The sequence below is a fragment of the Eschscholzia californica genome, unplaced genomic scaffold (genome assembly GCF_041429995.1).
Source record: "Eschscholzia californica isolate CP2 unplaced genomic scaffold, dmEscCali1.0.p SCAF_2, whole genome shotgun sequence".
In the NCBI taxonomy this organism is placed as follows: Eukaryota; Viridiplantae; Streptophyta; class Magnoliopsida; order Ranunculales; family Papaveraceae; genus Eschscholzia; species Eschscholzia californica.
Window position 1 is genome coordinate 15,020,040 of NW_028238309.1, and position 14,221 is coordinate 15,034,260.

At 40.6% G+C, this 14,221-nt stretch overlaps 1 protein-coding gene across 1 annotated transcript; it reads right to left on the reverse strand.

Annotated features, from left to right (window-relative positions):
- Positions 1 to 1,525: 1,525 nt before the first annotated feature.
- LOC147556453 (uncharacterized) lies at positions 1,526 to 2,197 on the reverse strand. Its single transcript, XM_086658644.1, has one exon. The coding sequence runs from the start codon at positions 2,195 to 2,197 to the stop codon at positions 1,526 to 1,528; it is 672 nt and encodes a 223-aa protein (XP_086514770.1).
- Between the last annotated feature and the right edge of the window lie 12,024 nt (positions 2,198 to 14,221).

A 14,221-nucleotide genomic window follows, 5' to 3' on the forward strand; every position in this document is an offset into this window, starting at 1 on the left:
TTAGTTACTAATGCAATTTTTCTTAGGCTTATTACGCATGCTCCGAATGATCGCTCCTGCAAAAGAAATAATTTTAGACCTAATCTAGTATGCCTTAAGCTTACTATTTGCTTCTGCAAAATAGAACCTGAATTAGCCCTGTGTAAAAAGTTTTGAAAAGTGTTAGAGTTCTTAGCTCTGCCTCCGATTGTTTATTCCAGAGCTGTCTTTGTATAACTAGTTTCACCAGGACTCCTCCTTAGACCTCTGGTCGTGGCTTCCACTACCAGAGCTGGTTTCGCCAGCTTGAGCTTGACTAGTTTCGCTAGGACTTCTCCTTAGATCTCTGGTCGCGGCTTTCGCTACCAGAGCTGGTTTCACCAGCTTGAGCTTGGCTAGTTTTGCTAGGACTTCTCCTTAGGCCTCTGGTCGTGGCTTTCGCTACTAGAGCTGGTTTCGCCAGCTTGAGCTTGGCTAGTTTCGCTAGGACTTCTCCTTAGGCCTCTGGTCGTGGCTTTCGCTACCAGAGCTGGTTTCGTTGGCTTGAGCGCAACTAGTTTTGCTAGGACTTTTCCTTAGACCTCTGGTCGTGGGTTTCGCTACCAGAGCTGGTTTCGCCAGCTTGAGCTTGGCTAGTTTAACTATGACTTCTCCTTAGGCCTCTGGTCGTGGCTTTCGCTACCAGAGCTGGTTTCGCCAGCTTGAGCTTGGCTAGTTTAGCTAGGACTTCTCCTTAGGGCCCTCGGTCGTTGCCATAGCTATCGAGGTTGTCCTATCCCTGTTCGTGGCTTTCGCTAGCAGGGTTGTTTTCGTCGGCTTGAGCTCGACTAGTTTTCGACGGGACTCCTCCCGTTCCCCCGGTCGTGGCCTTAGCTACCGGGGCTGTCTTCCTCATTTTAAGTATGAATAGTTTCGCAAGGACTTCTCCTTATACCCCCGGTCACCTTCATCGGGGCGGTAGTTTTATCTAGGACTTCTCTTTGGGGATCCACAGGGACCACGTTTCACTCGAGTAAAGGGTTAAGTTTAACTAGGACTCCTCCTTGTGAGGCCTCGGGTCGCAGCCGTAGCTACCGGAGCTACCTCCTTTGCCGTCTTGAGCCGATCAGTGTAACTAGGACTTCTCCTTGGGACCTTGGTGAGGGGTCGGTTTTTACTCAAGCAAAGTTCAGTTTAACTAGGACTGCTCCTTAGGGCCCTCGGTTGTCGCCGTAGCAACGGAGGCTATCCTGTCCCTGATCGTGGCTTTCGCTTAGCATGGCTGTTTAAATTAGGGCCCTTGGTCGCTGCTCTCACCTACCAAGCTGCCTTTAGGTCCCCTGGTCGTGGCTTTCGCTGTCAGGGCTACTTGCTCGATTCAGAGCGAGATGAATTTAATTAGGACTCCTCCTTTTATAGTGTTTTGTGCTAAAAAACATTTTTATTTTATAAGGTAAGATATGTAGCTAGTAACGCTACTTCTTTTGCCTAATGGCTTTATTCAAAAAGGAAAGATAGTAGGGGTAGTGATGACCTTAGTTTTTCAGCTCTGATATCTGTCGTCGGGTCACCGTAGAACACTGTCTCTTTCAACAATGACTGGATTCACTTCTTCTTGCTCGCAACCCTGGGCGGAGACGAGATAACATTCCCGGGCTATTTTCTGGTCTCCCCTGACCGTTCTGATGAGATTCGTTTCCGGAATTGGGAACTTCATCATAAGGTGGTTCATGGAAACTATTGATCCTGACTCCCTCAGGAAGTTTCTTCCCAGTATGATGTTATAGGCGTACATCTTATCGACGATTGCGAAGTTTAGCATTATCGCCTTTGCTGATTCCTCTTCGCCAATCAACACTGGCAGGGTTGCTATTCCGTCAGTTTCGACCTGATTATCTCTGAATCCTGTGAAACAAGATTTATAAGATTTGAGATGGCGTTCGCTTACCCCGAGTTTCTGGAAGCACGTTCGACTCATGACCTCCGTGGAGTTCCCTGTATCGACTAGAATGCGTCCTATCCTCCAATTGGCAACTACAGCTGTTATTACTAGCGGATCTGCGTGTGGAGTTATTACCCCGACCAGATCGTCGTCTGTAAAGACAATGGGTGGAGTTTCTATGGCAGGCTTGATTAGGAAGATCGGCTGGTTTTTTGCTTCGTTGGCGTATCTGCGTCGCTCGCCTTTAGTTGCTCCTCCGAGGGTAGGTCCTCCTGCTATGGTATTGATATTCCCCATTACTCCGGTGGGCCCCTCTGGGCCTTTGTTTGCTTTTCTAGAAATGGGGTCCGGGCCGTTGATTTCAGATCCCGATCCGATTCCTGCCCTGTTTACTGGATTTTTGTTTCGGTATGCATAGGGTCGTTATTCTTTATGGATGTATTTATCCAGTTCTCCTTTTCTTACCATCTCCTTAATCAGATTCTTGAGGTGCCGACAGTCGTCGGTCTTGTGTCCATAGCCTCTGTGAAAGGCACATCACGCAGTCATATCTTTGGATCTGAACTCTCTTCGGTCGTCATTGGGTTTGGGCAGTTCAGCCTTTCTTTTCGCTATCAGTACCTACAAGATTTCCTCCCTTCCTTTCATTAGGGGGGTGTACGTTGCGAAGTCAGCCCTGGGTCTCCTGCCTCGCTCTCGTTCCCTGGGTAGCCTGACTTCTTCCCTTTTTTTTTCGGGGGCGTTCACTCTCGTAAGGAATATTGGCCACCTCCTTCATCCGCGAATAATTCTCATCTGCTCTGATAAACTGTTGCAACCTTTCTATCAGATCTGCGAGGCTGCCCGGCTTTCTCCCCGAGATATCTTTGATTACGTCATCCTGTCTGAGACCTCTCTGCAAGGCGACAAAAGCGACGTTTGGTTCCGGGTCGGGAACCTGAACCATAACGTTGCGAAATCTCTGCCAGTAGCTTGCTAGCGTTTCACTTTTTCCTAATACCATGTTGAACAGCTCTTCGGTCACTCTCTTGATACTGGTGCTTCGATCAACATTCATTCTTTTACTGCAAAGAGCACCCTGACTGTCTTGATCGTCAGAGCGGTTTTCGAACCCTTTGCAGGTTTTCCCCCCTCGGGAACACACGAATTGGAGCAAGGAATCAGGAGCTAGAGCAAGGAGTCAGGAGCTGGAACAAGGAGCAAAGAGCAGAGAAGCAGAGCAGAGGAACAGAGCCGAGAAGCAGAGCTGAGCAGAGGAATCTCTCCTCTCCAAACAGAATATACCATCATAATAACGGAGGCTGTCATACAACAACTCCCTATTTCATGCTGATTTAACCGGGAGCCAATTTTCGACATCAGCAGTTTCGCCTCCTCATCCCTTCGGAGGTAGTCGGCCTTGACTTGCTTTAGCTCGACCATGAGCTCGACTGGGTTGCGGAGCTTGTGTGGTGACCCGCGTGGGGTGTGCTCGTCTGAAGACATGTCTGCCTGAGGGACTCAGGGAAGTGGTTACTCTGAAAAGTTTAATAAATAGGGTTCGAGTTAACGAATTGATGATTTTGCTGGAGAGAGCCCTCCTTATAGCGCCAAATGCTGATGTCAAAAATTGGCCTTCCGTTAGATCAGCATGAAAAAGGGAGTTGATGCATGACAGCCTCCGTTATGTATGATTATTCCGTTATGTTGGGTGTTATTCCGCCTGCTTCCAGCTCTGCTTCTCTTTATTCTAGCTCCACGCTCCTGCTCCTTGTCGTCTGTTCCCAAGGGGGAAAACCTGTAAAGGGTTCGAAAAACCGCTCCGACGCTCAAGCCAGTCAGGGTGCTCTTTGCAGTAAAATAATTAATATTAATTGATCCTTTTGGGGGGCGAGTTATGGGAACTCTCAGTTTCTGGTGATCTTTTTGGGGGTCAAGAGGTCGTGTCTTGTGAAGGACGATGTGGGGGGCCTTTTATAGGCGATATTAGGCCGACTGTGATTAGTGGCGGTGGTGAGGCGGTTGCGGTCAAACCGAAGGGAAAGTTTCCTCTCTTGAGTATCTAGGGTTTCTCTTAGAGTCTGTCCCGGATCTTTGATAAGTGGAAGTTTCTAAGTTCAAGGATTCTCCGTAGATATCTTGTCGATGTGATAGACTCTAAAGTAGAAGTTTCCTCCTTTAAATACGTGGAAGTTTCGGGATTAAGTCGGTAGGTCGCTTGGCGCTGCTGCCTCCCAAGTGGCCGAACCTGTGTGGACCCCCCTTACTCCTTTGAAGACCCCAGGACTAATCTGTCCATGCCAAGGCCGTTTAGCAGGGCTGGTTTATTTTGGCCGACCTCCCAGTTAGGGGAATATTCGGTGGACCATCAGAGGCTCAGTTGTCCTGCTACCTTAAGCCCGGTTGACCCAGTAGACTTCAGGTCTGATCTTGACTCTTCAGATGTTAGTCAATGTCTGGACATTTTGTGCGTTATCATGAGTCCCGCCACTCCTTAGGCAAAAGTAATGAGACTAAGGAGTACAAGTAACTCGTGTGTTTTAAACATTGAAGACCCTGAAGTCAAAGATTTTACCTGGACCAGAGTTGTTTCGTGAAGCTTGGTCTTTCTTTGTGTTTTCCAGAGCTGCATATTCCTGAGCTGATTTGTACTGAGCTAGTAGAGACTACGGATGGTAAAACCTCTTTTCTCTAAGACTATATTTACCTGGACTGATTCAAGTCGGGTTTTCCTATGACTGATGAACGCGTGGTTTGTTCTCCCGAGACACGTTTTGACTTCTGCTCAAGCAATTAATTTTGGGTGATTCTGAAAGAAGAAAATGTAGAGAGAGAAAGTGAAATAATATGAAAATGGAGAAAAAAAGGCTTGGGAAAAGGAATTAGGATTAAATGATTTGACAACTTGGGATTTGGTTTTGATTTGGTCAGAGGGGTATTTCAGGTATAGAAAAGTATTGCTTATGTCTTGATGATGTCAGCACTGCCCGAAAAGTGGATCTTGGGGCCAAAACGAACTGCCGGACACAATTGGGGGCCAAAACGGTGAGTTGGTCAACAATTGGAGGCCAAAACAGAATTAACCCATTAATTTTCTTTCCATGCGTGATTCTATGACGTCACGTATTTGATCTTCTGATCACGCGTTTTCGGAGTTGATCCTTTGGGTTGTTGTACACGGCAGTTATTTCAGCATGCGTGGACACGTGGTGCCTTGTTAGTGGGAGAGTTGACGCGTCTCCTCGAAACCCGCTGAGATCCCTTCAAACCTGATCGATCTTGAGCTCTGTGTATCCCTTGGTCATTATTCCTTTGGGCGTTTCCGAGGTGCGTTTGGTCTTCGCCTTTAATGACCCTTCATCTGTTTTCAGGAAGTCTCTGGGATATTCTTGTAGATGTTTTAGGCAAGTTATATCCATCAGGAGTATACCTTAGATGTTTTAGGCAAGTTATATCCATCAGGAATTTTCATATAGATGTCACTATCAAGTGAGCCATTCAAATATGCAGTGACTACATTCATTAGACGTGTTTCAAGACATTCCGATGCTGCTAGACTTATCAAATATCGGAATGTTATTGCATCCATTACCGGAGAATATGTCTCTTGGAAGTCTATACCCGGTCTTTGAGAAAAATCTTGAGCAACTAAACGTGCTTTATACCTGACAATTTCATTTGTCTCATTTCTTTTGCGCATAAATACCCATTTGTATCTTACATGTTTCATATTTTCTGGTATTTGAACTACAGGTCCAAATACTTCTCTCTTTGCTAAAGAATTTAGCTCAGCTTGAGTAGCATCCTTCCACATTGGCCAATCTTTTCTTTGTCGACATTCTTCAATATTTTGTGATTCATGATTATCATCATTTGCTATTATATCCAGAGCTATTGCAAATGCAAATTGTCAGGAATGATTTTGTTTCTTTCGCAACATTCTCTTGTACTAATATAATTAGTTGATAATTCTCTCACATTAGTTTCTTGTGCCTCTTATGGGGCAGTGAGTTCCATATTGGTGGATTGATTGATCATTTCAGGTACACGTGTGTTTTGTGCCTCTTTTGGAGGATTTTTTTTTATTTCTTTCTTTTCCGCGGAGCAGTATATTTTTGCACCAACAGGTCTGCCATGCTTTAACTGTGTTTTAGATACATTTGTATAATTAAGTTGATCTTTAGGAATATCAATTTGTGCCGGCGTATTAGCAGGTGGTATATGTGACTTTGTTACTTTCACTGAATCTGTAAAAGCATTTGGTAATTGGCTTGCAATCTTTTGTAAGTTAATGATCCTTTCAACTTCAAGTTCACACTGGTTAGTGCGAGGATATAGATGAGATAAGGAAGATGTATTCCAAGAAATTTCACGTTTTGCCTCATTTTGTGGCTTATCTCCCCCTAACGGTGGAAATTTTTCTTCATCAAAATGACAGTCAGCATGTCGTGCAGTAAATACATCACCCGTAAGTGGCTCTAGATACCTTATTATTGAAGGTGAATCAAAACCAATGTAAATACCAAGACACCTTGGAGGACCCGTCTTTTTTCGTTGTGGGGGTGAAATTGGCACATATATAGCACAACTGAACACTTTAAGATGTGATATATTTTGTTGTTGTCCAAATACAAGTTGCATTGGAGAGTATTAACGATAAGAAGATGGTCTAATACGAATTAGAGCTGCAACATGTAATACAGCATGTCCCCATGCCAAACTAGGAAATTTAGCTCGTAATTAATAACAACATTCGAGCTATAAGCTGTAAGCGTTTAATAAAAGATTCAGCTAATCCATTTTGAGATAGGTATGAGCTACTGGATGCTCAACAGTAATCCCAATTGACATGCAATAATCATCAAATGTCTTTCATGTAAACTCACCTGCATTATCGAGACTAATTGTCTTTATTTGGTAGTCAGGGAATTGTGCCCTAAACCTTATTATTTGAGCAAGAGGTCTAGCAAACACAACAGTGCGAGTTGATAATAGACAGACATGTGACCATCGTGTTGAAGCATCTAGTAAGACCATAAAATATAGAAATGGCCTACAAGGTGGATGGATAGGTCCACATATGTCTCCCTGAATCCGTTGTAAAAAACTAGGTGACTCGATGCTTATTTTTGATTGAGATGGTCGAACAATTAACTTTCCTTGAGAACAAGATGCACATAGATAATTGTTTAGTTGAAAAATCTTCTGGTTTTTCAACGGATGTCCATGTGAATTTTCTATTATTCGACGCATCATTATAGTTACCGGATGACCAAGTCTATCATGCAAAATTGCAAGAGCCATTGAATTGAACTTCTGGTTCATCAAATAATTAGACTCTATAGTTCTTATACTTGTATAGTATAAACTAGAAGCAAAAGCTGGAAGCTTTTCAAGTATCAACTTTTTGTTTGAGACTATTAAAGTAATACAAAGGTGTTTTTTCTTTTTGTCACAAGTTGTCTCAATAGATATCCATTGTGACGAATATCTATAAAGCTTAATAGCTTTCGTGCAGATTTAGTAGAATATAAAGCATTTAGAATATCAATTTTTGTATTATTTGGTAGTATAACAACAGCTTTGCCAGAGCTTTCTATCAGGGTTGTGGGTCCCGAAATTGTGACGACATTAGCCTCAACTAATTTTAGTTGGAAGAAACATTTCTTGTTCCGCAGAATAGTATTTGTCGTTCCACAGTCGATAAGACATTCATCCCCACAATTTATTTTGCAATCTTTAGGAAACTCCATGCCAATCAGAAACTAAAAGAAAAACATAGTAAATATTTTGATATTTTATAATAAAAAGAACATAACAAAAGCACAATTGTCTAGAAAGCAAATGACAAAACAAAAACATAGCCTAAGAAAAAAAATATTTTCCTAAAAGCATATTAAAACTAAAATTTTAGCAGAGATTCTAGTTAACATTTCCACTGTTAAGTAAAACGTCAAATTCTTTGCCACTTGGATCTGCAAAAAAAAATCTGAAACATCCAGATGAGTTGGATCTATTGATACTTCAAATTCTTTGCCACTATGATCTGTGTGAAGGATATAGTCCTTCGGTCTGAAGGAGATGTCCTTCCAAAGGAGTGTCCTTCAACCAAGATGGCAATACGTACAATTTGTCAGTTAGGATAACGATGAATTTATTCGGAAGATCATCTAGTCCGGTCCAATTAGGGGTCGTAATGCTTAGCTAGAGCCGCTTACGATCGTCGGATCACTTCGGTAATCTGCGGCTAACATAGACCAGATCCTACAACGAGTTACACATAAGAATGGTAACTTGAACAGTGAGAATAGACTGATGGGAACTAGTATATAGATGTATATGATCCAGTCTTATAATACTTAAAAGATAGAAAAGAATCGGCTCGAAAAGGAAGTCCGAAAAGAGCAAAACCCACTTTTAAGGAAAAACAAGGGATTCCCTTAAGGGGAGATCCCTGGACGGCCACTCAAGGGGATTGGGCCGGACAAACTAAACCCATTAAGGGCTAGTCTGGCCAGCCATTGCATAAGGAAACTCTAAAGGGTTTTACCCCTAATTAGGAGTTTCAGTTAGATTGAACTCTAACTTATGCTTATCTTTTCTGAGGGACTTTTAAGATTCTTTATTTGAGTAGAACTCCACTATGGTAATGCCTATATAATATGAATAGTTATGAGTTCAGAAAAGGTGTGGAAATTTATCAGAAGAAAATCCCTTTCTTCACACAACTATTGGAGAGAGAAGATTTTAGAGAAAAAGTTCTCAATCTATCTATCAAGTTTAGAAGAAGGAGTTCTTTATCTCAACATTCAAGAAGGTCCTAGCTAACTTAAAGGAGGGAGTTCAAGTTATACATTCGGTGTCTCAAGTAGAGGAGCTACACTTGAAGCTCTATATCTTCCGAATACTGGTCGGGATTTAGTTCGAGGGAAAGCAAATCCAGGTATTCTTCTTCCAGTTTCTAGTTCATTATTAGTTCATGCATATAATCCTGGATAACTAGTGTTAATCATATGATGATTGAGATTCCACTTAAAACATTAGTTAGATGATTAGTGTATTAGATACATACAAAACCCTACAGTGGCATCACGAGCCGTTTGCATATAACTAGTTTTGGCTAGAATGAATTAGATTCAGACTTGATTTATTAGATACATTAGTTTGAATAGAGATTCAGACATGTTTTGGTTAGTTTGAATTAGATTTATTCGTAATCAAAACACGTATTTGAAAGAGTTTCAACGCGTAGAATCATTAGATTTTGAGTTTTTTGAAAAAGATTTTCGAAAACGGATCTAACGGATTATTGATTTTGAAAAACGGGTTTTAAAATCATGAGTGTTTGGTGATGAATGTCACAAAACAACAGTTTTTGGTGAAGAATAACCAAAAAACAGCAGGTTGGATGAGGAAGAAGAAGTCTGGAATAGCAGTTTCCCAAAAGTTTGGAAAACTACAAATCCTGTCTGGCCAGTACGCGTCCAGGACGCTTCTGGCCGGTACCGCACGTCTCGGGAAGCTTCCCGAGACGCGGGAATCTTGGACCGGGATGGAATCCCAGTCTGAGTACAACTGGGAATCCCAACGCATTTAGGGCGCGACTGGGAGTCCCAGTCCGTCTCGGTCTAGGACCGAGACCTGGACCCGAGAGTCCAGACGCGTCTGGCTCGTCTCGAATATCTCGGACTCTATAGTCCGAGATATACTCTACTCGGAGATGGTCGGACGCGTCTGGCACACGTCTAGGACGCGTCCGAGGCATCGAGACGTGTCTAAGACGCGTCTGATCAATCGAGACGCGTCTGAGTCTCTGAGACGCCTCAGGGATTCGTCTCATGGTATCGAGACGCGTCTAGGACGCGTCTGTGGAACCGAGATGCGTCCTAGACGCATCTATTGCACAGGGACGCGTCCTACCTGAGCCAGGACGCGTCTGGACCGATGGTCACATCACGGTAGGAACGTGTTGTCCCTTAGTCCGAGAGATACCCAACCTTGTCCATGGGCCAAATTGGGCTTACCCGAGACTGGCCCATGGGTATTTGACCAAGTTCGACTTGGGTCTTTTGGTTTGACTCGGGCTCTTCATGGGTCTCGACTCGAGTGGGAGTTTTCCAATCTTCTTCGATTCCAACTAGATTTTTTCCGAAATCGACCCGGGCCATCCGAGGGCCCAAATGGAGTTTTTTCCTTGAATCGATTTTAGAAATCATTAAGGAAGAAACGGAACGTGCCATTAGTTCATATTTTACGAAAATTGACGTAGTAGCATGTTAGACATAGAGATGTCACAATTTCGCACAAACAGCAAACCTAGAATCGAATCTAGGATACATACTTTATTTTATGAATGTCATATTTTGTATGTATGTATATGTGAATGCGTAGAATAGTGCCTTTAGATAAGTAATCGACTCTTGTTTCTAAACACAAGTGAGTATGTGCCCGAATAATACTTAGAGTATAGGGTCGTAGAATCCATTGATGAACCGAACGATGAGATCATGGTTCAAGTGGGAGTAATCAATGGAGGTTCAAGGACGTAAATCCAAACGAACCATAGGCGAACAAGAGGAAACCTAAAAGATTTGATCTTTTAGGGGCTATACTAGGAACTAAGTAATTCCTTACGCAAACTCACATAAACTTTACGTAATAAGTCATGAATGGTTATGATAGAGTTCACAGTAACGCAAACTTGATAAATTACGTAAAAGTCCCCAAAAAGAATTTTGAGTAAAGCCTACCCAGAATAAGACACCTGTAGAGCCCTTATTCATCGATGGTGGGTCTACGTCCGCATGGTGCCATCATTTACCTTGGGACAGTACGGATAGATCTATGAAGAGGTCTACATGTCTAACTGGCTATTCTCAACGAGTCAGCAAAAGGGTTTTGAATTTCGAGGAAAAGGATGATTTGAATACATAAATGTTACTCACCCAGGACGATGGGGTTAAGGGCAGTGCCCTAGTACGCTTAACCTCAAAGAAATGGGGTCTTGGAATTGCATTATTGAACCGGGAAGGTTCATTGAATAATGTGGCAAAACACATGATAATAAGTTTAGGATTTTGCTTTTTCTTTTAGTGTAGAGTATATATGACAATTAGAAAATAGTTTTCCAACCTTCGCTCATTCCTTGAGAAGGAATAGAACGAAAGTTATTTTCTTGATTGGATTAGAATCTGAAAAACGCTCTCGAATTCGAAACAAAGAAAACATCCGAGAATATCCCATTCCTAATGTTCGCTGTTACCTCAGTTTGTAAAGACAACTGAAAAGAACATTGAGGAATATTTGAATCTAAGAAACAAGTTCTCTAGATTCAGCAACCAAAGGAATATAAGAAGAGTTCTTATGATTCATAGGGACAAAGGGTCAGAGTTTTAAAAGCAATAACTAAGCCATTACATGAAACTACCCTAAGTACCTGGAAGACAAAAGAAACGGAATTGAGAATTCCGGTTCTTTCATCTTTGTTAACAAAGTTAATCTAGCAAGTTTTGTAGATTCCTTCATGGGAATTACATACTTGACTAAAAGGAGAAAAGATCCAAGAGGGAGCAGAAGCAGTAATTGCTAAGGATGTTGAATTGGATCAAAAGTCTTCTTTTAGACACTGATCTAGCATAGAACTTATTAAGTGTTATTATGTTCTTCTAGAAACATCGAATATTTTAAATCAGTGCTAAATTAACAAAGGCAGTTCTAAGAGAACTGAAACATTAACAATGATACTATAGGCTACAATCAAAGGATTCAAACCGGTCAACTCTGTTTTTGTCATTGCGTCAAATTGAGATAAGACACATGAGGAAGTTCCAATGGTATGGACTTCTAAGTCTAATGATTTTGAATCATACGACACATGTGAATTTTGTTCAAAAGGACTATTTGAAAAAGTCACCTTTTTGAAAGGAAGCTGTGACTAGTGAATTAATAGTCTTCATACATACGGATGTATGTAAAACTATTAATACACTAACTAGAGTTAACCAGTATCCACTTGGCAAACACAACAACTCATAAATTTACTTTCATTTACATCTTTTAACCTAATTAAACTTCTCTGAACCTAATTAAACTTCTCTGAACCTAAGCAACATTCAAATTTCTATGACTTTTGTCAAATCAATGCAAGATCGATCAAAATCATAAATCCAGGAAGAAATCAATTCAAGCTATCAATAAACACTTCATTAACCAAACAAATTAGGTCGAACATTTCTACAATTTGCTTCAAAATCTAATACGAGATTCAGAGATTCTAAATCAACAGGAGAGAGGAATCTCCATTGACATTATCAAAAAAACCTCATCAAAGTTAATCTATAGAGTGAGAAACCACTTGCAACTCACATACCATTTCCAAAATCTTTGAATAATCGAAGCAGAGTGAGAAATTTATAGGGTGAGAAAGATTACCTGAGATGATTTAATGGGTGAAGTATTGATTTTGATTTTCCATGCTATACCAATATAGAGAGAGAAAGACTACCTGGGGAAACCCTAATTTGGATGAAAAAAATCAAAGATGTAATAGGGTTTAAGTTTCAACCATTAGATCTTGTGAATGGTTGAGATCCGTTAGATTAAAAAAGGGCATTATCGTCCTACATCACACATGGGGTTCGCACACACTCCACTTAACTCCGACTTGACGGTTTCTGACTATCTAGGGGTATAAATCAAAACTTTTAAAAACACGGGGGTATAGGCCTAATATTGGTATAAAAGTGGGGGCGAATGTCAAAATATCCCATATAAGAACAACTACTTATGGCAAAGGAGTGGGGGTTTCATCGATACAGATCTAAAGGCAATGATTTACCGAAAAGTTCTAGATTAGATAACAACATTAAACTGAACACAATTTTAATTGCCAATGATTTCCTTTTGCATAAATTCCAAAATAACATCTTGATTGTGGTACTGTAGTTTTAAGTATTCTCTGCATATGGGTCACAAAAATTTTCAAAACCTTTTCAATTTTTTTGAAATTCAAATACCAAGATTTGGAAATAAGAATAAAATGAGAGCACGTAGAAAGTAAATAATGGACAAGTGTACTCAAAGAATTAAACATCATACTAAAGGAAAAATAAACTCCATAGGGAGTAGAATAGTACCTTGTATAATATGTGGTATTATTGCGCCTGATTCCTACTTTTTCCTACCAAAACTCTGGAATCAAGCCCCATACCACTGCAGGAGAAAAGAAAGATTACTAGTGATAGTTATGTATAGCGTGATATAGGTTTTACTAGTTCGCCAATAACATAAGGATTATAAAGTAAACTTTCTTAACAAAGAAATACAAGTTCAGAAACACAACCTGTATACAACCCCAATATTTGGTGTCACAGACTGAATTTTCTGAACCTGCAAGTGCAAATGATGGCGTTAGTATAGATGCTAAAAAATGGAAGAACTCAGTAAAGGAAAAAAGCAAACATAATCCTTGAGAGTTCAACCAATAAGAGAATTAAGAAAAAACAAACATCAGTCTATGAAAAAGGAAAACAAACATCAATGAAATATTGAAACCTAATTTGAACGACAAATGGAATCAAAGCTTTATCAAAAAGAAACACAAACATCAATGAAATATTGAAAACCCAAGCTAATGACAACCTATGATTTACCCTAGCGGCACATGGTTATTGAGTCGACCGTCTGTAGTTCTTTCCATCCTTTCAAAGCGTAAAAGAAGTCAAAATATAAACCTAACTCTATACACAATCACCGCTCCTTAAACCTAAACACGAGATCGTTCATAAGTGAATTTGTTAAAAGTCTCTAAGAAGAAGAACAGTAAAACCAAAGTACAAAATTCAAAGACCTGTTTTCATCAGAATCAGTGTGTATAGATCAAACCTAATAGTAGTTCAGCAACGACCTGAAATTTCAAAAACCCTAGAATAATCAATTCAGATATTTTAACAAAATTTCTCAGTCATAATAACCCAATAATTTAAACTAAACCAAAAAGGATTCTCGGATTACATTCATCCGAGGCCCTACAAATTCTTCTTCCAGGATCTTTAGCAAACCTCTATCTGCAACAAAAATATTACTATATTAACAAACAAGAACTGAAATTGCAAGAAATAAAACCCTAGTATTAATGAACCCTGATTGATTCATGAAATTTACATTGGATAGTAGTTCAAATGGTATCAAAAGTGAAACCCCATCAAAAGCATGGGCGGAGCCAGGATTTCAAAACCGGGAGGGCAGACTCTTTACTTAAAGTTACCAAAAAAATCTTCAAAAAATGACTACGGAAACCTATCTTCTACTTCAGATGCATCTACTATTTCCAAAACTAAAAGC

What these genes read in the sequence shown, in the direction of transcription:
- LOC147556453 (XM_086658644.1), bottom strand. Translation starts at nt 2,197, where the DNA reads ATGGGGAATATCAATACCATAGCAGGAGGACCTACCCTCGGAGGAGCA.